This window comes from Heterocephalus glaber, unplaced genomic scaffold, assembly GCF_053883595.1.
Source record: "Heterocephalus glaber isolate CG9 unplaced genomic scaffold, H.glaber_assembly_v1.0 deba00000281, whole genome shotgun sequence".
NCBI lineage: Eukaryota > Metazoa > Chordata > Mammalia > Rodentia > Bathyergidae > Heterocephalus > Heterocephalus glaber.
In genome coordinates, this window is record NW_028258139.1 from 30,912,918 (window position 1) to 30,938,304 (window position 25,387).

Consider the following 25,387-nt stretch of genomic DNA (forward strand, 5'->3'; position numbering starts at 1 on the left):
CCGACGGAGCGTTCCAGTGGGCGGGGCCCGGGCGGGGCCCGGGCGGGGCCGGCGACAGGTGCGGGCAGGGCGTGGCTGCGGGCCGGTGCGGGGAGGAGCTCCGGGCGGCTCCGAGTGGTGACGGCGCAGGCCCGGCGCCCAGGGGGAGCTCAGAGACGCCTGCCGGGCTGCATTGCCCGCTATGCGGAGCCAGGTGAGAACCTTGTGTGAAAATCGACGCCTGGGGGCCCGGGAAGTGGGGCAAGGGATCCAAGGATCCAATTTAATAGCACCCCAAATCTCATCCTTTTCGAACTCAATTTTTTAATTCGGTGATCTGTATTTACTGCCTCCAGAAGATTGACTGATTCCTTGATAGAGTAAGCAAAAGAAGTTGAAGAGTCTGAATGGTATTTCTTTTCGTTTTAATCATATGTTTGTTTATTTGTTGGCAGCCTGGAAAGAAAAACACCAAACTCTTAAAAGTGTCTCTCTCTGTGACTGAAGGACATTGAAGACTTTACACTTTATAACTTTGTGAATTGTCCTTATTTACATTGGACACACGTAACTGATAGGGAACTTCCGGTTATAAAAACTGAAATTCCTAGGTTGGTTTGTAGGCCACACACAGACAGATTATTCACCCCTGAGAGTCCCAAACCCCATAAATCTTAAAGACTTTGCATATAATCCTTATCTCCTTTGTCAATTTGTTGCCTCCACTCTGAGTACACACTTCATTGTAGGTTCTATGCATAACATTCCATTAAGTCTTTGCCCTTAAAGTGAGTTGAGTGTTAGCCTCAGCAGAGTGCTGCAGGGGTGTCTAAGAGGCGCCCTGCACTTCCTGAAGGGGGCCAGAGTTGAGGGATGATCCTGAGAGCCCCTGGTACCCTGTGCTTCAGCCACAGGCCTAGGACCCAGCCCTCTGAACCCGCCAATATCCCTTTCTCACCCTTCTCATTGTAGTCACCTGCGGCCACACTCAGCAGCCTCTCCTCCTCCCTGACTCCACCCTGTCCCCATGCTCTCTGAAGGCCTCTGCCTCTGCTGTTTCCTGGACTCACCCTGCATCAGCCTACACCGGAATTCTGATTGCTCCCCACATTCTGTTTTTTTACAAGCAAATGCAGAGCACTCCACTGTCGCTGAGCCAGCGTACTTCTCTGTGATTTGGTACCAGCCCACTCCATCACCAAGGGGGTCTGAACCTGTTTCAAGTTTGTCCTTCTTAGGGTACTCTTCTTCAGCCTTAGGTACCACATAGGGCAGTGGTGTTGAACCTATGGGCTGTGTTTACTGTGTTTTACTTTAAGACAAAAATGTTAACGGATGAGTTGTTTTTTCTAAACTAAAACCTTAACTTCATCGTTGGCCCTCTGTAATAAATAAGTGAGTTTTGGGTTGCAGTTTGGCACTCGGGTCTCTAAAAGGTTCTCCCTCACTGGTACAGTATAGGGTTTCCTTATATCTCAGAGTTACACCTTTGTCATAAATATGGTAACTGCTCTACCATAGAGCAGTGAGATGAGGGACTATAGTTAGGTGCTATTGAGAACAAATAGTAACGTTTCCTGGCAGGGTTTACCTTTCTCAGGTAGGCATTTTAGGGGAGCAAGGAGTGAGCTTATCCTACAAACACAGGCTTATGCTACTAGAAACCAAACTAATGTTTGCTCAGATCTCTTACAGCAGAGGTCTGGGTAGAGTTGCTAAAGATAAGTGCAGAGATAGAAAGTACTAAATTGTCTTAAATGGGTTAAAAGTCTTCAAGTCTAGACTGATGTGTACTGAGTTTTAGGTTATAACTCCAAAGCCTATTTTAATGATCTTTGCAAAAATACATTAGAGGAGAGGACTAAGATTAAATAGAGGGGCGTGGTAGCACACGGCTATAATCCCAACACTTAGGAGGCTGAGGCAGGTGGATCGCTATGAGTTCAAGACCAGCCTCAACTACACAGCAAGTCCCTGTTTCAAAAGACAATCAAAAAGATTAAATACAAATACTTGCTGCTGGGGATGTAGCTCGTGACACCACACCTGCCTGGCAAATACTTGAGTTTCATAAATGGTAAAAATATGTGTTCCAAATGCCATCATACCTTAATAAACTTAATGTCTATTCCCACAACCATCTGTGACTAAGGAATAAAAAAAAGGTCACTTCCCATAAATGTCTTAGTTTTGTAAGAATTGACTGATAGTGATAGAGGGTATATGACCTATGAACATCCAAATAATATAAGGGAAATACAACTCCCAACCTTCGAGATATCCAAAACACCAAGTTCGTGTTCTTAAAATGGAAAAATGAGTTCTAGGAACAACAGAGGTTTGTTTAGAGTAGGAAGAATTTATTGAGAGAAAGGGACCGGAAAGTGGGTTGCCTGCCCTTGCCACTTCTCAAAGATGTTTTATTGGGCCGGGGATTTAGCTCAGTGGTGCCGTTGCCTGCCTCACAAGGGAAACGTCCTGAGTTTGATCCCTTGTACCAAAAAAAAAAGGTGTTTTATTGAGCAAAGGTACAGGTGAAGTGTGTGCAACATGGGACAAAAGTACAGTCAACTAATAAGATTACAAGTATAGTCGCTTAGGTAATATTGATCCAATGGGAAATCATGAGGTGGGGACAAAACTATGACCAAACAATAAGGTTACAAGTATAGTCGCTTAGGTAATATTGATTAAATGGGGAAGCTAGTCCCGTAGCAAGTGTACATTGACCTAACAAGGATTTCTGTGAAGAAATCTCCCCTGGGCTGGGGAGGTTTTGGTCCCCTCCTCCGGTGACTGATGCCTGTTTAGAAGAATATCAGTCCCTGCTGTTCATCTCTGGGGAGGTGTGTAAGTGTAGCGCTTTCTCTTTCTCTGGAAGCCCGGCCTACAGTGAATGGGCCTCAGGCACAGTTGTCTTCGGTGCTGAGGCCTGGCCCAGCCCAGCCCCGCCTGGCCCGGCCCGGCCTAGCCTAACAGCCTTAGAATATTTTCTAACTAGCCTAGCTGTCTACAGTAGTAGGAGAGGTTTACAAGTCATTATATCTTGACTTTAGCAAAGCAGCTAGCCCAGATGTATTAGTCCTGACCCCTCTGTTTAAAGATAAGGCAGAAAGGCTGCGTTGTTCCATGTAACAGGAAAGACTGAAAAGGAGCAGCTTCGGGCTCCTGAGGGACCGAGCCAGGGCCATATCCCGGCCCTTCCTTCTCACCACCTAACTCTGCTCCTCAATGCTTGGCTTCATTCTGGGACTAACTCCTCACTTCCGGCTTGGGCAGCCATGGGAAGCCCCATGTTCATGTTGCCCAGGCTCAGCAACCTGAGTGCGACAGCTTCTTCTTCCTTGTAGCAATCACACAGAATGACTCGTGCCTTTGGTTTTTAGTTTGTTTTTGCAGTACTGGGAATCAAACCTAAGGGTCCTCTACCACTGAACTACATCCCCAGCCCTTTTCATTTTTTTATCTTTAGATAGAATCTTGCTAAACTGCCCAGGCTGAACTTGAACTCATGGTCTTCTGCCTCAGTCTCCAGAGGAGCTAGACTTACAGGTATGTGCTGCCACACCCAGCTAATAACCTTTATTTTTACACTTCTGTGCTCTTGGGTTTTTTTGAGGGGTGGATTGTTTTTTTTAACACGTACTGTATTTTAATTTTTTTTTTTTTTTTTTGGTACCAGGAATCAAACTTGGGTCCTTGTGCTTGTGAGGCAGGCGGCAAAACCACTGAGCTAAATCCCTGGCCCACTCTATTTTAATATTTAAGACATTTTAATATTTAAAACACTTCTAAAAATCCAACCTACCAATATTAACCTAAATAGCTATGTGTGGGTAGACTATTCTCACTTAAGTTTTCCTTACTGCTGGACATTTACTTTGCTTTCAGATCCTATGCTATTGTGTGTAAAGCTGCAGTCAACATCTTTGTACATAAAATTGATCCATGCCCATGATTATTGCCTTAGGATGAAGTTCTAGAAGTAGAATTCCTGGGCCAAAGGTTTTAAGCATTGCTACACTATCTTCAAGAAACAGGCCCATCCCTCAACATTGTATTAAGGATTTTTTTTTTAGTTTTGTTTGTCTGCTTGTTTTAGACAGTGTCAAGCTATGTAGTTCAGGTTTGCCTTGAACTCATGATGTGGCCTAGGCTGGCTTCAAACTCCTGGGCCTCCTGTCCCAGCCTCCTGAGTGCTGGGATTACAGGTGTGCACCACATCTGGCTAAAATGAGAATTTTTATTTAAAAAACTAAAAAGTCAGGCAAAACCCTGACTTATTTTCTTTATACTACTTGCTTTGATGAACTCATCTTGTTTATTCCATTTCCTCGTTTATTGACTACCTTCCACCTTTGGAATGTAAGCTCCAGGAAGCTAAAGTTTGTCCGATGGCCTCCATGTTCTCAGCTTCCCTCTGTCCGCCTCTCTTTCTCCCACCTGGGTGGGGGGAGGGGGTCAGATTTCTCAGGGAAAACGTCTCTAATCTTCCCTGCCCCTTCTCTGTATCTCCCTAACACTTAACCACTTAAATCAACATATTCACTATTCCGCATATTCTTTCTCCTTCCACCAGAATGTAGTCCCTGAGAGCTTTTTTTTCTTTTTTCGGTACCGGGGATCAAACTCAAGGGACCTTGTGCTTGCGAGGCAGGAGGCGGAACCTCTGGGCTAAATCTCCGGCCTTCCTGAGAGCTTATTTTGTGATTCTCGGTGGTTAGAATAATGCCTGACTCAAGAGAGACTCAGTATTTAACACAGGTTGAATTAATAAACCACAGATATCCAGATCAATAAGTAGCTTTTGTTTCTGCCTCACGAGGACTGCTCTCCTAGTCTGATCATGTAGCAAAGTAGGCGAGTAACTGCTGTCACCTGGAGAGGCCATTTTCTGTAATTCTGCGATGTAACATTTCCTGGGCAGTTGGCGCGTGCAGTCTCGGTAACAAGATACAATAATGCCATCTTGGGATCTTAGGTTTTATAATTAGTTATTTTACAGTCCAGGAGGGAATGAGCACCGGAGAAGCGATTTACTCCAGATCTTGTGGCAGAGCTGGGGACACAACCTACGTCCCTGCTCAACTGACTCCCAGCTCGTCCTGTTTGCTTTCTCTTGAGTGGTGAACTCGTTTTGGTTCAGTCATCAGCGAGACCTCTTCCAGCTGGCTCAGAGGGAAGCCTGTCAAAGACGAAGCACTTCCGCAAGCCCGACAGAGGACTGCGCGTTTCGCATTTGAATCCGGGATGGCGGGAAGCGGCGGCGGCGGCAGGTGTCTGAAGGGGCGGGGCGGAGCCGCCGGGCCGCCAGCCAATCAGCGAGTGCCCCCCCGTGCCCGCGCCAAAATTCCAAACGGTTCGCACGCCGCCCAGCGTGTCCCTCCGCCAGCGCCGCAGCCGGAACTACGTGAGGGGAGACTTGTGCTCGAGCGGCCCCGTCCCGCTCCCTGGCCTGGTACGGCCCGGCCAGGCCCGGCCGCGTGTATCCGGTGCCCCTCGGCGCGGCCGCCTTGGCGCCTAGCGGAGTGCAGCGCGGGGCCCGCCGGCTCGGGCGGCGCAGTGGGGCCGCCGGCGGAGGGATTCGGGCGCGCGCGGCCGAGCGCGGAGCCTGTGGCGCCAGAATTCGGAGCGCGGAAGCCGGGGCGGCGCCGGCCGATCCCGGGCAACCTCCAGCCGCGGACGCGCAGAGCGCGGGAAGCCGCGATGGTGGTGCTCCGCAGCAGCCTGGAGCTGCGCGGCCGTTCCGCCGCCTCGTCCTCGGACTCCCTGGACCTGTCCGGCGAGTTCCTCAGCCTGGAGCAGACGAGACGGAAGCGGCGCCGCTCAGCGGGCGCGAAGGGGGTGAGTGCGGGGCCGGGCCGGGCGGTGCGGGCCGCGGTCCAGAGGGTTCCGTAGCTCGAGCGGGTGAGTCCCAGGTTGCAGGACGTGTAGGGCCCGCTTTCTCCACTTGGGCCTTTGAGAGTGCACAGCTGCAGCATCTGTGTGACAGGAGTAAACGGACTCCAAAAGGTGACCGGGAAGTGGCGGATCTGAAGTTGGAAGGTGGATTTCCTGCTTGCCAGATCCTGCCCTGTTAAACCGTGCTGCAGACAGCGACGGCGAGGGCGGCTCACGGGAGGCTGGACCTTGCGGGAAGTGCTGCCTTACTGGGAGTTTCGGTGGGTGGTTGGGGCTGAGGACCCTCCCTCCCCTCGCCAGCCTAGCTGTTGCGGGTGACGGCGTTCCTAAAAGGTCGCACCAGTTGAGGCGGCACGGAGGTTCACAGCAGGTAGCGTAGTTGAGCTGGAGTGAGGCCAAGTCCTGAATAGGAAAAACGCCTAGAGACAGACAGGGTTGGGGGCTCTGGAAGGCTCTGGGGAGGGAGTGACCGTGCAGAGAGACTCCGTTGGTTCAGACTTTCACCCTTGTGAAGCTCCCTGGGTGGAGTTAGTATCATCTAGGGGATGGGCCATGTTGGTTGCTCCCCCTCCTAGGGGAAGAGGTTGAAAGACCAATCCCTGGTATCCCTGTAATTGTGATTCTGAATGGAAAAGATACGTAATTTCCTGACTTTCGAGACTTGTTCCTCAGTCGGGTGCAGGAGGTGACCGAGATCTGGAAAGGCTAAACACTTCTGTGCTCAACCCAGGTCATTTCATTTGACCTATTAACCTGTGATCGGAAAAGCTAGTAATTACATAAATATTTGTTGAGTGTTTATTTTTTTTAAGGATAATGCTAGATTCTACGACCATATGATATATTGAATACTGGTTAGGTACATGAGCTCTTGAGACGACTATTAGTTTAGAATCTCATCTTACCAAGCTTACCAGTAATCAGCAGGTTTTTCTACTTATTAAATGGGCCACATCCACCATGTGTGTGCGTTAAATGTGATCATGCTTGTAAGATTTACTGAACACTTGATTATATATAGTTAGGACTTGGTCGTTTTTAGGTCTTAAAACCATAGTTGATTTTAGTTAATAGCCGCTCTTATCTTTCCTCAAGTCAAAAACCTTAGATTCATCCTTGACTCCTCTCATACCCAATACATTAGCAAATTCTATTGGCTTTTTTTTCAAAACATATTCAGAGTCTAATTTCCATTGTTACCATTGCTGGTTTGTCCTTATCTCTTACGGGGGTTATTAGAATAGATTTTTGGCTGGCCTCCATGTTTTTTACCACTATATATATATACATTATGCCACTCCCAAGAGTCAGTTTTTAATGCAGTGATTCTTTTAAAAAGTCAAAACAGTTAATCACTCCTCTGCTTAAAACCTGTCTAGGGGCACCTCATGTAAAAGTTTGGGAGCAGCCCCAGCCTCTCACCATCTTCCCTTTCTCACTGTAATGATAACTCTCTCTTGACAAAACTCACTCCCTTTCTAGCCACTGGCTTGGCTGCCCCTTCAATACTAAAACCTTTACCCTTGTTCTATCTTTATCAGGAATACTTTCCCTGATATCTTTTTTTTTTTTGGTACTGGGTATTGAACTCAGGACCTTGCACTTTCGAGGCAGAAGTCGTACCACTGAGCTACATCCTTGGCCCCTCTCCCCTTATAACGACATGCACATCCCTTTTATCAGATTTTATATTTTTTAACCAAAAACCCAGAAAATCCTCAACTCACAGTGCTTAATGTTACAAGATTTATACAAATAGTAACTCAGTCCTCATAATCTTGTGAGATAGATGTGTTCTGTTTTGGTTTTTTGTTTTGTTTTGTTTTTTCAGATGAGAAAATGAATGCATGGAGACTTAAGTAACTTAGCCACATTCATCTTGGAACTGTGGAACTCTTGCAGACTTAGGAGTCCGTTTCTTTCAGGTGTTTGCTAGAATATCATTTGAGTGATTCTATCCTAAACATCCTATTCAGAATCACAAACTACTCCCTTTGACATGACCTTTTATTCTGCTTTATGTTCTCCTAACACCTGCTACCTTCTAGCAGCATATTCTATGATTTCCTAGTTTTTTAATATTTTCATCTTTCCCCAAGTTAGAATGAAGCTCCATAGGGCCTCGGATTTTTACTTGTTGAGTGGTGTGTTCCCAGCATCTAGAACAGAGCCTGTTATGTAGTAGATAGGTAATAGATACTTGTTTTTTCTCCAAAGAGTTTAGTTGAGGCCATGCATGGTAGCACATACCTGTAATCCCACAAGAAACCAAGTAACAGCAGGATACAGAGACTTTGCCATAAACGCTGTAAGTGGTTGAGCAATTAGAATGCATTCAGCTGCATGTTGTAGGGTGAAGATTTTTTCCAGGCTACGTTTTTCAATATAGACCAGTGATGTGAACCTTTTAGAGCTTTCAAAGATAAACAGCCAACTGTGGCACACGTGCCATAGATTCACCAGCACCAGTATAGACTATGTGTACCTCTTTGAGACATGGTCCTGCTCTGTAATTCAGGTTGTCCTTGAACTCACAATCTTCCTGCCCCAGCCTCTCAAGTGCTAGGTTTATAGGCATATATCACCATGCCTAGCTTGGATTACACTTTTTTGAAACAAAGTGATCACTTCTATAAATTAAGGAGCCTAGGTAGACAAAATTATAACTAGAGGTTATTTAGTGAGCAGGTTGGAGTAAAAGCAATACAATCTTGAGGCAATACTTGTAAGCAATACTTAACAAAACTCACCAATACCAAAGGAGGAAGCATACCTTTGTGGTTAGAATATTTCCTTATTTGGAGGCCTTACATTTATTATATTGGTTGGATTATACCTTGTCTTTTCTACATCAAGGTGCATTCCCTGATCACTAATTGTATTTGGGCATTTCCTAGTCGCTTTAGCCATATTGACAGCCTTTCTTAGGGTAGGTTACTCCTACTTAATTCATTAATTTGAATTTTTTACTTTCTTGTCACTATCATTATTATCATTTTGGATTTTTGAGCCAGGGTCTCGCTATATTATATAGTTCAGGCTGGCCTTAAACCTACTGTGTGGCCCAGGCAGGGCTCTGGCTTGCAGGGTTGCTCCTGCCTCAGCCTCTGGGCTTACTCCCGTACCCAGCTCAGAAGTTGTTTAATTTCAGAGGTCGACCTTATCCTCACGTCCTGAAGGAACCTGCCGTCAGCGTTTATTGATAGCTAGATTCTGCTTGTCGTTTTGAGGAGCACCTCAGGCTGGGGTGCATGTGCATTTGCAGTGCTGGTGATGGAGCCCTAGGTCCAGCTCTTGCTAGGCAAACACTCTACCTGAGTTGCATCGTAGATCTTTTTCCATTTTAACTTTCTTCTGTTTTTCTCCTTCTGTTGAGAATTGAACCTTGGGCTTTCTCACTGAAATATGTCCCCAGCTCTTTATTTTTATTTTATTTATGTATTCTGAGACAGGATATTGCTGAGTTACCCAGGCTGCCCTTGAATTTGAGATCCTCCTGCTTCAGCCTCCCAGAGTTGGGATTATAGGCATGTGCCCATATTCAGCTGTTTTGGTTGTTTGGTTTTAACTTTCATTTTCATCCTGTCAACCTTAGACTGATGCATTTTTCATCATTTTTCCTCCAGAATCAGACTAGCCACTATTTCTGTACTTTCATAGGTCTGAAGCTCATCGATTTCTGCAGGGTTGGGGTTGTTTTTATTCTGCAGTCACTTAAGGATGGACAGTAGAGTGTGTGTGTATTGACTGTACATTTCAAGTAGCATTTACTTATACTTTCATTCTTCCTTACATTAGGTAAAACAAAACATGCTGCAGTATGTAGAAGTTACTATTTTTTAAATTATATGTTTATTTTTAAAAAGTCTAGAAATGTATCCATGTTCAACAAAGATATGTACAATATGTACAGGGTTTTTTTTTAACTTGAAGGATATAGAACATGGGAAAATGATGTGTGGAATAAGAGAGTGAATGTTGCTCCTTGGAGTCAGGTAGGAAAGGGCCTTGATTTTAGGTTAAAAACTGTAACTTTTTTTTGTTTGTTTTTTGGTTTTTTTGGTACTGGGGATTGAACTCAGGTCCTTGCTGCCTGCACAGCAGGTGGCGAAACCACTGAGCTAAATCCTGGCCCCCAAAAACTGTAACGTTTTTGCCAGGCGTGGTGGTGCTCACCTGAAATCCCTGCATTCAGGAGACTGAGACAAGAATCGTGGGGAGTTGGAGGCCAGCCTGAGCTACATAGTGAGTTCAGGGCCAGCCTGAGCTACATAGTGAGTTCAGGGCCAGCCTGAGCTAGGTAGGGAGACCCTGTTTCCAAACAAAAGTTACTTTTTTAGGAAGGAGCTAGAACAGGGATCTGTTGTAATCAAGTCTAGAGTTTGGATAACCACTTAAAAGATTGTAATAGTAGCAGTTATCATTTACAGTGCAGTTGATTTACGCTAGCCACAGAACCTAATAGATACACGCATTTATTTGCCATATAAAGTAACCATTATTATCTATCCTTTTTTGCTTTGTGTTTTGTTTTTTGAGACAGGGTTTCATCATGTGCTCCAGGCTGGCCTTGAACTCACTGTGTAGCTCAGGCTGGCCTCCAACTCACAGGGATCCTCCTGCTTCTACTTCCCAATTGCTGGGATTGCAGGTGTGGCCACCATGCCCTGCTTATCCTCATTTCAAGTAGCAAGCTAAGGACCAGAGCCTTTTTTTGAGCCCCATAAGTCTCTTTATTATAAATCCATCCCTCAGAGACTTTAATCAAACCTAGGTATGGTCTCTGCAGAGTTAGGTTTCTTAATACAGTTATCAAAAAAGACCAAAACAGAAAAGTAGAGTTTAGGCCAAGGTGGTAATAGTAGGAATGGAGAGGAAAATGCCAAATAGTGCAACAGGAATCTAGAAGCTGTTCAGAAACAGGATGGGAAGACTTACTTCCAGCCAAACAGGTGAACCTTAAACCAGGAGCTCATAAGACGTCAGGACTTGGCAGCAAGAATGAATAGAATGGCAGGGCACAGGGAATGGAAGGGAAGCCTGCAGCATGCTAAAGGTGAGAAGAGGCTGAGTTACAGAAGCCCGAAAAGGCCTTAGAAGGAGGGGTGAGGACTGCAGGAGCCAGGGAGTAGGGAGATGGGGCTGCCCCTCAGGAGTTGGGGAGCTGGAGACAGCGAGGCTCAGGAGGGCATCTGCCACATTCAACAGAACAAGCCTCCGTCTGCGTCACAGTGCACTGCTGCTCAGGCTTTCTAGGAGCCTCCGGGTGGATGAGTTCATTTTCTAAGTCAGTATTATAACTGGGATTTGTTAAATGCTACTTAAGTTTTATTTGTTGAATTGCTTTTTTTTTTTTTTTTTTTAGACAAATCTTGCTCTGTAATTCAGGCTGGTCCTGAACTCACTTTATAGCCCAAGCTGGCCTCAAACTTGAGGCAATGCCTGGATCACAGGTGTGCGCCACCACCCCTGGACTTTGAATTGACATTTAAACTGACTCAACCAACTAATTCTTCCAACTTTTTTTTTTCTCTGAGACAAGGTCTCACAATGTAGTCCAGGCTGGCCTTGAATTTAAGAGATCTTCCTACTTCAGCCTCCTCAGCACTAGGATTATAAGTGTGTGCCACCCATACCTGGCTCCTCCAACTTTTTTTGTTAGGAATTTAAAGCTTGAACAAGTTTGATCTTTTGTGGAGAATGACAGAATGTTTTTATTCTGCAGTTGTCTCTACTTTAGGAGAGATTCTGTTGTTCTGTTATTGTCTGCTTCCTGTGATTTAAAGGCTCTGGGAGGTCTCAGCAGACGTAAAAATTTCACAAAATGTAATTTCCCCTGTCTTAGAACTTCATTCCCCACCGCCACCCCCAGTACTGGGCATTGAACTTGGGCCTTTGCCCTGAGCTACATTCCCAGCTCATTTTATTTTAAGATAGGATCTCTCTTGCCTCAGCCTCCCGAGTAGCTGGGATTACAGGCTGCGCCCCTGCATCTAGCAAAACTTCACTTTTAAAGAACTCAGTGTTCAAAGTATTTAAGTAGATTTCAGCAAAAGAATAAGTGAGGCTATTGCATTTCCAGGTTTAGCAGATTGTTTTCTCAGTTTCTACTTCTTAGGATTTTTTCCTAGTGATTCATGTTGTGAAATAAAAAACAAAGTGAAAGTTCCTAGCTCTGTCGCCCTTGTCAGTCTTAACAGTTGACATTTAACTTACTTCTCAGGAATTAATTTGATTAGACATATTGAACTATGACTTACTAACTGCCAGTTTTCCTTGAGAAATCAGATACAAGATAATTCATCTAGAGGTATTTATAACATCAAAAATTGCAGATTGGGGCCGGGGATTTAGCTCAGCGGCATAGCGCCTGCCTTGCAAGCACAAACATTTCGTTTTTAGCTGATGGATAGTAATTGTACATATTTATGGGGCACAGTATGATATTTCACTGTGTATATATACAAAGAGTAACAATCAGATCAATTTAATTGGCATGTGTCACTTCAGATACATTTCTTTTTTGTGTGTGTGGTACCAGGGATGGAACTCAGGACCTTGTGCTTGCAAGGCAGGCATGGTGCCAGTGAGCTAAATCCCCAGTCCTGGACACTTCATTTCTTGATGTTGGGAACATTAAAAATTTTTGGTATATCTCTAGCTCTTTCATATTCTTGGGGTCTCACTAAGTTGCCAAATTGTCCAGATTGGGCTTGAATTTGCAATCTTCCTGCTTCAGCCTCCCAGCATGCTGGGATTACAGGTGTACTGCGCTACTCCTGGGTTAGTTAATTGTTTGAAATCAGTTTTGTTTGTGTTTTTGTTTTTTTGGTACCAGGGATTGAACTCAGGTCCTTGCACTCGCACAGCAGGCAGCGAAACCACTGAGCTAAATCCCTGGCCCTGTTTTAAATCAGTTTTTTTTTGAGACAAGGTCTCACTGTATAATTTAGGCTGGCCTCAAACTTGCAGTAGTCTTCCTGTCCCAGCCTCCCATGTGCTGGGATTACAGGCGTGTATGCCATGCCTGGCTAAACCAGTTGTCTTTTTAAAACGTGTTATTAGTACATGTCTGCCATACATGATTCCATTCATTGTGGGGAGTTGGTGCACATATACTTCCATATCTTCTTTTACTTCTTTCTTCTGCACTACTCCCTCCTCCCTCCATCTGTTGTTTCCACGTTTGCAAAAGACCTATCTCCCTGTGTCCTTTTATCAACTTTTTATTTTGCTCTTTAAATTATTTATACTTTGGGTTTCTCTTATAGAAGAAACCGTGTGATATTTGAGCTTGTGTGTCTGGTTTATTTCACTTAACATTACTGTCTCAGGGTGCTTCTGTTTTCCCACAAATGACTCGAATTAAACCATACTTGTCTTACTGTGCTGTAGAACATCAGAAGTTATTCCTCATATTTAACTGCACCCCCATACCCAAACAATATGTTAATAGATTTCATCACAGGAGTGACACACCCTTCATTTTTAAACATTTTAGAATACTCAATGAGATGGAAAAGTGTATTAGTAAACATGTATACTGGTCTCAATTTTAAAATCATGGGAGTGCTGGGATACAGAAAAAGAATGGCTTATTCAGCAAAAGGTTAGCAGTGGTTATCTGTGGATGGCTGATGGAGGTTTTCAGTGCCCTGAGGAGCCCTGAGTGGATGAGAGATGAGAAAGGCAAAGGAGTGAGTGGGGCACCATGGCTTCTCAGGCAGATTAGTTTTTAAGAAAAAGAACTTGGGGAAGTTGAGAATCTGAAATTAGATTCCTTTAAAACATTCCAGAGAAAACCTTATTGTTAGGCTGTACTGATCTAAGATGTGGGTATTCTTTTTTCAGATATCCTTAAATACAGGCATACTAATAAGGGTAGTAACATGGTACATATCATTTAATATTTCATAAAATACCCGTCTAATTTTTAGATCCTTGTGACATAAATATCCTTATTTTACTTGCCAGCGAGTCAGATCTTCTACCCAAAACAAAATTAAATGACAGAGTACAGGTAGCCTGGGAAGGAAGACAGAGCAGGACAGGTATTAAAATACTTTTATTTATTTATTTATTTATTTTTTTGGTACTGGGGATTGAACTCGGGGTCCTTGCGCTTACGCAGCAGGTGGCAAAACCACTGAGCTAAATCCCTGGCTTAAAATACTTTTAAAAATCAGTGATGGTGGGCCGGGCATTTAGCGCAGTGGCACTATACCTGCCTCGAAAGCTCAAAGTCCTCAGTTCAATCCCTGGTACCAAAATAAATAAATAAAAAATCAGTGCTGGAAAAACTTCACTCTCTAGTCTACTTATTATGAAATAGAACTATGAATCATCAGTAAATCTTATATCAGCTGTTTTGTATCCTTTGCTGATACTTATTTTGAAATGATTGTTTTAGATCTCAACTAATGTTTCTTGAAGAGATACATGATTCTGCAGTAAGAGGGATTTTTACTAACTTGTAACCAGAGAAAACTTTTAGTAGGAAGTTTTAAGTTGGAGGTTTTGTCTAAAAAACTTGATTGCTCTCTTAATTTTTCTTAAAGGATGGATCTTCAGTTAAGGAAGTTGGAATGTATCACCGGACACGTTCTTTAAGGTCTTTGAGAAAAAGTGCACAGACTTCTTCAGATTCTAGTTTTGATAAGAAATTGGACATAACGGAGAAACATGCTAATGGCAGGCACTTTACAAGGTAACACAAGATGGTCGGCCAATCATTGATTGTTTTAAACCAGGAATTTGCATTTAATTCTTAAAGTGTATTTTTGGCCAGTTATCAATATTTCAGTGTTGTAAAATGTAATTTATTTGAAAGGAAATTGTCACAAATTAATACTATTGAATTAAAATTGTGTCTGCACCCGGTCAGGTCTGTCTGTATTTTCCTGAGCAAAGCAGTGTATGAGGGGACTGACTTGTGGCTCTGCTTCAGTTTGTCTCACTCAAGACAATTCCATGTGATTTCTTGCTATCGAAAAGTTTTCCTCATTTATGAGTCACTTATAAATTTCTGTATGTTTGTCTTCTAAGGCAGTCCTTAAAGGAGGCAAAATATGTGATTCAAAATTTTTTTTTTGAGTTTTAAAAAATTTGTTTATTGGGACTAGATTTTTTTATAAATATTTAACCTGCAACTACTACAAGTGGGTCCTGAGGAACTGGTGCTTTGCTCTGTAGCTCAGGCTGGCCTCGAACTCCAGGTGATCCTCGTGCCTCAGCCTCCAGAGTGCTGGAATCACAGGTGTGCACCACACCCAGCTCCTGGAGCATTTCTAGAAGTGCTGTTTTCCTACTTTGTATCGCTTACTCAGCCTTTCTGTGGTCTCCTAACATAAGGAGTACTTAATCAGCATACATGAGAGTCATGCTCAGAATCTGATGCTACATGGAAGAAATACAGTATATCGGGGCCTAAGGACTCGTCGGTAGTAAGTACAACATTACTTGTGTCAAAGCACTAAGTTTCTATATAATTTTCACTGATTTTTAAGTCTGGTCATGAAGATAGCCATCCAGTGTGAGCAACAGGTGGAACGGGAAGACACACTTTTTGTGCTTCTATGAGTTGTGCTCGATTTTCATTTTTAGTGTGTGGCCTCAGATTTGGTCATGTCAGAACTAAAAGACAGAAAGTCAAGATAAATAAATTAGCTGCTGTTTCCAACTTACTTGATGAATTTGTCAGCATTCTTGTTACTCTCCTGGGTTTCACCCAGGCATAGATGAGATGCCAGTACCATCTCGAGGAAGATGCAGATTTAGAAGGTTTATGCCTGACAAGCCAGCTAAAGGTGCGTAAATGTGCAGATTTCAGCGGATGCTAAGGTCACATTATCTGCTAGGTGCAGAAATACCTGCTGGTGCAGAGGTAAAAACAGCTTCTCGACCAAACCCACCATGTGAGTCCTGGAAGAGCTGCTCTTAGGCTTGTGGAGTGTACCACAGGTACTGAAAGGAAAAGTCATGGCCACAGTTGGTGTAGCTCGGTGGAACTTCCAGATGAACTTACAAAGAACTTGAATTATGGAGACAATTAAAAATATCAGAGGGCTGTACCACCTGCAGTTTTACCAAATAGAAAACAAATCATTCAGTGATTCAGAATTGGGATTTTCTGCTCTCAGCACATTAGTTTAGTATGTACTGAAGAGGTGAAAGTGTCATATTAATGTCAAGTGTGCACCACAGTGATTCTGTTGGCACTTTAGATGAAGATGTGCATTATACTGCATTTGACGTCCAGGAAAACTAACCTTTGGCCAGTGGCAATTTTTATGCTATTTTAAATATTGTGAGTGTTAACTCCCATGTATGGTACCAGTTTCCACAACAAGGTGAAATAATAAAACATTTTGATTTTATGAAAGCCTCTGGGATGCAGTTAATTGAGGAAAATCTGTATTCCAGAATGGCTACTAAAAAAGTGCTCGTGCTCATCAAAGTACAAAAACTCATAGCAGAAATCCTGTTACAGAAGAGCCCAGACAACCTACTGACAAAAGCAGAAGATACAACGTGTCCCCCACAGCAAGGACAGAAAAACTGCTACCCAACACAATGCTTGTAAAATGCCAATTTGTAATCAGTGCTGTAAGAAACTTTGTCCTACGTATTTTGAAAATGAATGTTTTTATTTTACAAATATGTAATGTGTTTACAAATAAAAATGTAGCATAAACAGTTTTTACTTTTATAAAACATTAAATTTATGGGTATTAAGGACCTATGAGTAGTACCTATAAAACTGAAATGAGTCAGTAGTAGTTGTAGTAAATTTTGTTTCTCTAGAACCCTGAGGTAGTTGGCATAAATCCCATTTTGACACTCAAGAAACCAATTTTAGTAGCTTATATAATTTGCCTAAATTCATGGAACTGGAGTTTGGTACAAAGCAGATTTAAATCAAAGTTTAGCTCAAAACCTTCCCTGTTTTCAACAATTTTGTGGATTAACATAAAGGAGAATGCACCATTAGAGTAAAATTTGTTTGATGAAAAACTTTTTTACACTATCTTCATAAATAAATTATGCATAATGACTTAGAAAACTAGAACCTTTCTACTCAATTTTCCAAGTAAGGTTATCTTTTAAGTTCCTAAGGTTTTGTTATTATTTTTCTTTTATTTAAGCAGTCTTAAGTATTTTTAAATTAGCATCTTATTTTATCCATTATTTGGGGAGTGTTTACTGCTGTATTTCATAGAATCCAGCGTGTCAGCCTTTGAAACACAACATAGTTTTATACCAAAAGGGAAAATACTGATAGTTAAATTATGATAATGCCATCAGTTATACAACACATTGCAATTTCTGAGGCAATTAAACTGATTAAGGTCCATTGTTTTTGAAATTTGAAGTCTTCTGGTTTCTTCTCAAGGCTGTGGGAATAGTCTGTAAATTCTTTGTGAGAATTTAAAGATTCTTTTTCATGGTCTCAAAAAATAATAAGCATTTTGAACTACCTAAACTGCTCTTATAGAGAATTGCCATAAAATTTCAGGCCCTACATTTGTTTTTACAGTTGAATTGGCACCAGGTCTTGCCATGGTTATCTCAGGTTTATGAGATAACAGAGCCTGACCTTGACTGTAAATGGGGGTTTGGAGTCCCTCAAATACAGCGTGAATGAGTTGGGCCATGCAACCCATGGCTGTACGTGATAGGCAAATCAGGTGCAGGAGAAACGGATTGTAACTGACCCCACTTTCTCACAGCAAAAGGCTGAATTATTTCAACAAAACCTGATGCTAATATATATATATATTTTTTTGGTACTGGGGATTGAATTCGGGTCCTTGCGCTTGTGTAGCAGGCAGTGAAACCACTGAGCTAAATCCCTGGCCCGATGCTAATATTTTTAATGATTGGTTTGGTTTATGCATATAAAATTGTATATTTGAGGGCCGGGGATTTAGCTGAGTGGCTCTGCCACTTGTCTCGAAAGCTCAAGGACCAGAGTTTGATCCCCAGTACCAAAAAAAAAAAATTGTATATTTGAACTTAACTGGGCTTCACATAGTCATAGAAAAAATGTGATGCTCAAAGTTCTCAAAAGTTACTACCTTTAGAAGAATCTGTCCGTACAAATTTGTAAAACATTGTTCTAAGCTCTGTGCTAGAAAGGTATTAAGGGAATGTATTAAAAATAAGTGCTTTTTGATCTGAGTTTAAAGGTGAATGATTTGGTTTATTTTTGTGTATGTATGTTTTTGGGTTTTTTGTTCTTTGTCCTGCCTCAGCCTCCCAAGTGCTAGGATTGCAGGTATGTGTCCAACACCTGGCTGATTTGGTATTTTTGATAGTATTCTAAAATATAATTCCTGTACTATAAAATTAATAATTTTAAAGTATAAAATTCATTCATTCCAATATATTAACAGTGTTGTTAATTATCACTAATTTCATGAGTTTTGCAAGCCTAAAATGAAACTTTGTGTCTCTTAACTTTCACATCTCCTACCCTTGTCTCTTGCTCCTTGGTAATCATGAATCTACTTTCATCTGAATAGACTATTCTAGACATTTTATATAAACAAAAATCATATAATATATAGCCTTTGTATCTGGCGTTTTTCACATGGTATAATGCTTCAGAGTTTGTATATGTGCTGTCATACTTAGTGTTTTTTAGTTGCTGAATAAGATTCCGTTGTATGAATGGGCTGTGATTTGTTTATTCTCTGTTTTACTTTTTTTTTTTTTTTTTTGGTACCAGCGATCAAACTCAGGACCTTGAGCTTGCAAGGCAAGTGGCGGAACCACTGAGCTAAATCCCCGGCCTGTTTATTCTGCTCATGCATGTTGCTTCTTTCCATTTTTCTGCTGTTGTGAACAATGATATAAACATTTGGGGTACAAGTTTTGTCATTTCCTTTGGGAAAGTACCTGGGAGTGGAGTTGTGTGCTCACTTGCAGCATTGGCATCTTGATGCGCTGGCAGGCTGTTTTCCGAGGCAGCTGCGCTGTCTTGCACTCCCATCAGCAGTGAATGAGATTGTAATCTCCGTGTTCTTGTCACTGCCTGTTGTGGTCTTTCTGGTGTTAGCCATTAGAGGGTACAAAGCATCTCACTGTGGCTCTAAGTTTCCTTTCCCTAAAGGCTAATAATGTTGAATATCTTTTTTATTTGCTTATTAGTCATTTGTATGTCTTCTCTGAGAATTCCTGTATAAAAATCATTTTCCTATATTATTATTACAAATACCGTTTGTTTTGCATGGTAGTAACATCAGAGTCTGTTTGTACAAGACTTATATCAGGGCCGAGGACTTAGCTCAGTGGTTCCGATGCCTGCCTCACAAGCACAAAGACCCGAGTTCAATCCCTGGTACCAAAAAAAAAAAAAAGACATATCAAATGGCCTACTGTATTTTTGATTTCTGTTTCTTCTTACTGCTACCAGTATGCTATACTGTAGTTAATCTTTTTTTTTTTTTTAACTTCCTTACCTGCTTCCTTTTTTTTCCCTTGTCTTTGTTTTTCATTTGTTTGGGCCTCAAAGAACCCAGAATTAATTGTAGAAAAATACATAAAAGTTTTGAGTAACTATAGCACGAAGGTGGAATCTACACATTTCTTTGATCCTAGGGTTCTTAACTAGGGTCCAGTGATTATGGATAGTCTGAAATTTCTGAAGTAATGTTTAAACTTCTGTATATGTACAGTTTTCTAGGGAATAAAGATCCATGGCTTTCATCACAATGGCAAGGGTTGGCAAAGTCTGCTCACTTGTTTTTGTAAATAATTTCATTGGAATACAGCCATGCCCATTCATCTTATCTATGGCTACCTTTTTTTTTGGTACCGGGGATTGAACTCAGGACCTTGTGTTTGCTTGTGAGGCAGGCACGGCACCACTGAGCTCCAACCCCGGCCCAGCCTTTGTGCGTGTGTGTGTGTGTGTGTGTGTTTGTGGTTTTTGAGACAAGGTTCCACTGTGTAATTCAAGGTTGCCTTGAACTTACTCTATAGTCCAGGCTGCTCTCAAACTCATGGCAGTCCTCCTGCCTCAGCCTCCAGAGTGCTGGGATTACAGGGGTGTGCCATCACACCTGGCTCTATGGCTACTTTCATGCCACAATGTCAAGTAGATGTGACAGAGACTGTATGGCTCATAAGCCTAAAACATTTAGTATCTAGCAAAGTTAAAGTTTATCAACCCCTACAAAGATAAAAGCACTTCCTTTCCCCTGCAGGGGAAAAAAGAGAGTGAAAGAAAGAAGGAACAATTACTAATTAATCATTGTGTTCGTAACATCTTACCTCTTCCATGGTGTAGTGGGAGGAGCCCTTACGAGAAAAGTCTGTGAGCGTCTGAATGAACGGTGATGGGCAGATCAAAAGTTTTTATTTTGTTTTTGGTTCTCCACTGGGTTCTGAGAGAGGTAAGCCATTAATGATGACTTACATTGTTATGAGGATATATGAATTCGGTCATCTGGATAAGATGTTTTGTTTTATTTTAAAGTCTAGTATTTTAAATTCCACATATATAAATTAGTCCACTTGAAAGTAGCACGATATGTATTATAGGTTGATTAACAGATAACAGCCTGATACGGGAAATTAAATGATCAAATATAAGCTAATGAGACATGTTCTTTTGTTTGATCAGTGGATTTTTGAAAAAAGATGAATGAAGGGTACTTTTTTAAAGACTTGGAAAGTGTTCTTTCCATTTCGGTAGATTCCATCTGCCAGTGTGTAGGTGGAATATCCACCTCACACATGGGACCATTTCTACATGTCAGTGATGATAATGGATATTCTGTAAAGGCTGTTGCCAGCAGATGTTCTTAGAAGGCAACATACCGTTAAAGCACATTAGTTCTGGTTATAGTTATAAATTCCTCAAGGATATGGGACCACTATATCCCAGTGATGTATAAAATTGTATTGGTTTTGTGCAACACTTAGTTCAACTATACTTAAACAGTTAAAGGATTTCACATCTTTCAAGAAAGATACTTTGCTTAATTCTGTTCAGCTAAGATCTAATGCATATACCACTTTTTTGGGGGCGAGGGGAGACAGAGTCTTGCCTTGTAGTGCAGGCTGGCCTTGAACGCACTATGTAGCCCAGGCTGGTCTCAGACTCACAGTGATCCTCCTGCCTCATCTTCCTAAGTGCTGGGATTACAGGTGTGTGCCACCACCCCCAGCTTTTATACCGCTGAATTTCAAAACAGGAATCTTAAAACTTTTTAAGCCATTACCTATATAAGCATAGATCTTTTCAAGCTATTTTTTTTCAGCTTGGGGGGAGCTTTTAAGTATCTCAGTATTTACTGTCTAGGTTGATTTAATTTTTTTTGTTTTTGTAGTATTATACAATATCAGATTAAAATTATAATTATTTTGAATTATTTGATATTTTTTGTTCATATAGGCAGCTGGCCAGACAACAGGCAGATAAAAAAGAAGAGTGCAAAGAAGGTAAGTAATGTTAATGGCATTTCGGATTTTGAAACATATATTTAGTTTTGTGTTTACAAGTTCATTGAGGTACTTACACTAACCTACATATGTATAGTTTGTTATCATTTCATAGAAGTATGTGCATGAAACCATTACCACAATAGATGTGAAGATACCCATCTTCCCGGGTTCCTTCAAGCCCACCATAACCCTCTTAGTTCTAGGTTCCCAAACACTCTACCAGTCTGCCTTCTCTCACTACAGATTAATTTTCATGGTCTCATTTTATATAAATGGAATCATACAGCATGTACTCGTTTAGCTTTTTTTTTTCCATTCAGAATAATAGGTTTGAGTCTTTTTCATGTTCTTTTTGTTGCTGGATAGTATTCCATTAAATGGGTACAGCACAGTATCTCATCTTTTAATGGATGTGAGTTATCTCCAGTTTGGAACTGTTATGAACTGCTTTGAATATTTATGTACAAGTCTCTATTATGTATCTTTGGGAGTGGAAGGGCTACATCATACAGTAGGTGTATGTTGTAGCTTTAATTTTTGTTTTCTAATATTTTTAAGAAAGGTAAGTTTAAGATACTGTAATTTAGAAAAAAGATAACTATAGTTAATGAAAGCTATTCACTTGTTCATTTTCAAATTGTGTATTTGTATTATTATTTCAATCTTTATTTTTATGTACACATCTGTGAAGATAAAGTGATTACACGGTCATTGAGGACCAGAAACATTGTTCAAACTCCAGAGCGCTTGCATGAAGAGAATGGTGACGTTGAAGTTCGCCGCAGTTGTAGGATTAGAAGTCGTTATAGTGCTGTGAATCAGTCTGTGCTATTTGACAAACTTATAACAAAGTAAGTAAAAAATTCCTAATTTAAGATGATTTAAATGGCAGAGCCTTTTTTTTTGGAAAAGGATCATGAGTTTTGACCATCCTGAATATATATAGTACATTGAGTTTATGTAAAGCATAAAGGAAAAAGGCTGTTTGAGGCCTTTGTGATGATTCTGTATATGTGTTTACATTTTAAAGTATCTTTGCACAAGTTATTCCGTGCTTATTGAAATATTTTCTCTATGTTTTCAAAGCACTGCTGAAGCTGTACTTCAAAAAATGGATGACATGAAGAAGATGCGTAGACAGCGACTGAGAAAACTTGGAGACTTGAGAGTGTATAATGAAACAAAAGAAGTAAATTTTTTCTTTCCTTAAGGGGATGTTTTAATCATTTTCTGTAGTATATAATCTGTTTTTTGTTAAATTATTCATCACTTTGTCCAGCATTTGATCAGTCACTAATTATTGCTGGAGTTTTAAGAATTTGTAGCTATAAATATATTCATTGTAAGAATGCTTGGAGGATCTTACTGAATTACTTGATGAATATATGCTAAATGAATATATGCTAAATGGCTTTTATTTGAATATTTGTAGGGCAATCTTACTATGTACACAAGGGGAAAACAGAAAGGAATTCAGAGAGCTGATGAAGAAACAACTGATAACCAAGAAGGCAGCGTAGGTTCGTCTTTTCTGTTTTCTGGATTCAAATTTCAGTACTTTTTATTTAGTAGGAAATGACGTTTTTATTCAGAAACTGGTGTTTATGGTAGTTCTTGAAGGTCATAGTATTGGTCATAATTTTTGAAAAGTGAAGACAAGGTAGAGCTTTAAGGAATAGTTTGTTTTGTTTCAGAAAGTAAAATCCATAACTATAAAGCAAAAATTTGGTTTGCTTGTATTATATGTCTACAGACACTATATCATATATCTAAATAACTTAGACAAAAATGGTTTCATTTAGGACTTAGTAGTATTTTTTTGGTGAAATCAATTTTTTTAAATGTTTGATGATCTTTCAATATTATCCTAAGCAGCAGATTATTTGAGTTATGCTCTGTGTAACTCAGTGACAGCCAGGAAGGCTGGATGGGATGTCAAACTTAAGTTTAAAAGGCAAACGGGGGCCAGGGATTTAGCTCAGTGGTTTCACTGCCTACTGCACAAGCGCAAGGACCCCAGTTTGATCCCCGGCACCAAAAAAAATTTTTTTAAATAAATAAATAAAATAAAAGGCAAACGGGAAGTGAGATGGTGAAACCTGTTACATTAACTGGGCGCTTCAGTATATTTGCCTATGGTAATACAGCTCACAGGAACATTGTAAAGTTTAGTTTGGTGTTCATGCTTTTCTGTGCTCATTTTTTTTTCCTTTAGATGTTTTTAGTTCTATAATTTTTTACTCCCATTTTAAAAAAATCATTTAATTTGCAAAAGCATTAATTCTTTCTATGAATGATCTAGGTGTAGGTAAATTGAAAAAGAGTCTTTCTCTCCTGATCCCCATGTTTAAAATTATTAACAGGGAATACATTTTCAAGATTATTTGAATCTGTTTCCCCTAATTGCAGTACTAATTAATTCCAAATAATTGTGAATTTCTTCTTTGTGGGGAGGATTGTTAACTGCTTGGTGACTGTCCTTCTGGAAGAGTTTCTTAATTGTAGAGTCATCTGAAGAGGGTGAGCACCAGGAAGATGAAGATGAAGATGATGGTGATGGTGAAGATGAAGAAGAAGAAGAAGATGATGGTGAAGATGAAGAAGATGATGATGAAGAAGAAGATGGAGAAGAAGATAATCAGAAACGATACTATCTTAGACAGAGGAAAGCGACTGTTTACTACCAGGCTCCATTGGAAAGTAAGTGGTGTAGTGTATACTTTTTGCAGGAAAAGATATATTTATATTACCTTTAATTCTACTGGACACCCTTTGGTGTTGTGGGTTGGGTTTTTTTGGGGGGAGTTTTGGCATTTTCATGTTTTCATTTTGCTAAATACTCATGATTACTGTCGTTTTGTTTTGTTTTGGTACCAGGGATCAAACTCAGGTCCTTGTGCTTGTGAGGCAGGCGGCAGAACCACTGAGCTAAATCCCCAGCCCGTTACTGTCTTAACGTATTCTAAATTTATAAGACATCATTATTTCAAAGAAAAGTTAAATGTTATCCTTGAGCAAAGCAAATAATTGAGCTGCTTCACAATTTCATGTGACTTCAGACTGCACTGCCCTCCTGATTCGTGTTGTTGGCCTAGATGTGCAGGGCTGCTTTGACTGTGCATGCGTGCTCAACACGCGCGTTTACATTCGCGGCTGGTGGTCCTCTGCTGGGCATCGGAGTCCCCTGTGGTTGTTTTTGGCCGTTGTGCTTCTGATAGTCAGTTGGTGTCTGCTACACATATTTTCAGTAGCAACCTTATAGATAAAAATAAGACAAAAACAGCAAAATATTATACAGTACATACTTATAAAAACAGTAAAATACTATACAGTATAGTAAAACCTTGGTTTGCGAGCATGATTTGTTCCAGAAACATGCTTGCAATCTAAAGCACTCAGATATCAAAGTGAGTTTCCCTATAAGAAATAATGGGAACTCAGATGAGTTGTTCCACACCCAAAAATATTCATATCAAAATGACAGTACTGTAAGACAATACAAAATAATAAAGAAAATACAAAATATAAAGAACAAGAAACAACCTGCACTTAACTTTGAAAACCTTCCTGGCTAGTCTGAGGGAGACAAGAGAAGAGGGTTAATTCCAATATGACGACTTTCGCTGTTACTAATGGAATCACTGCTCTCTTTTGGATCAGTGGAATCTGTTTTCTTACAACTTTTAACAACCTGTCCAATGTGCTTTTCCCTTCTTTTGAGTATTTCATAGAAATGTGACATTGCATTGTTGATAAACAGATTTCTGGCTCCCACTGCTACAGCTTTATTTGGGTGGTGCTTTGCTTTTGTTTTGCTTTTTTTTTTGTGACGGGTTCTCACTACACATTTTAGGCTGTCTTTGATCTTTCTGTGTAGCCTAGGCTGGCCTCAAACTCACAGTAATCCTGCCTCAGCCTTCCAGATGCTGGGATTACAGGCATGTGTGTGATTTTTCTACAAAATTTTGCGCTGTTTCCCACATTTTACACATTACCCTAATTTGAAGTGAGGGATTCCACCACCTTTTCCTCCTCCTCTGCAGATGAGATCTCC

General features: G+C 41.0%; 1 protein-coding gene across 6 annotated transcripts in view; it reads left to right on the forward strand.

The window, feature by feature from the left end:
- Positions 1–65: 65 nt before the first annotated feature.
- Atad2 (ATPase family AAA domain containing 2) overlaps positions 66–25,387 on the forward strand; it is a 73,028-nt gene continuing 47,706 nt past the window's right edge. The window contains exons 1-10 of one of the 6 annotated variants that reach the window (XM_087184362.1): positions 66–193; positions 3,452–3,531; positions 4,985–5,823; positions 14,439–14,587; positions 18,611–18,644; positions 21,288–21,330; positions 22,025–22,184; positions 22,420–22,522; positions 22,766–22,853; positions 23,839–24,033. In XM_087184362.1, coding sequence (XP_087040488.1) covers positions 5,230–5,823; positions 14,439–14,587; positions 18,611–18,644; positions 21,288–21,330; positions 22,025–22,184; positions 22,420–22,522; positions 22,766–22,853; positions 23,839–24,033 — 1,366 coding nt within the window. In that variant the 5' untranslated portion in view covers positions 66–193; positions 3,452–3,531; positions 4,985–5,229. Of the gene's footprint in view, positions 194–3,451; positions 3,532–4,984; positions 5,824–14,438; positions 14,588–18,610; positions 18,645–18,669; positions 20,280–21,283; positions 21,331–22,024; positions 22,185–22,419; positions 22,523–22,765; positions 22,854–23,838; positions 24,034–25,387 lie in introns of those variants that run through there. The other 5 variants (XM_087184363.1, XM_013069618.3, XM_087184367.1 and 2 more) reach the window with 5 other exon arrangements.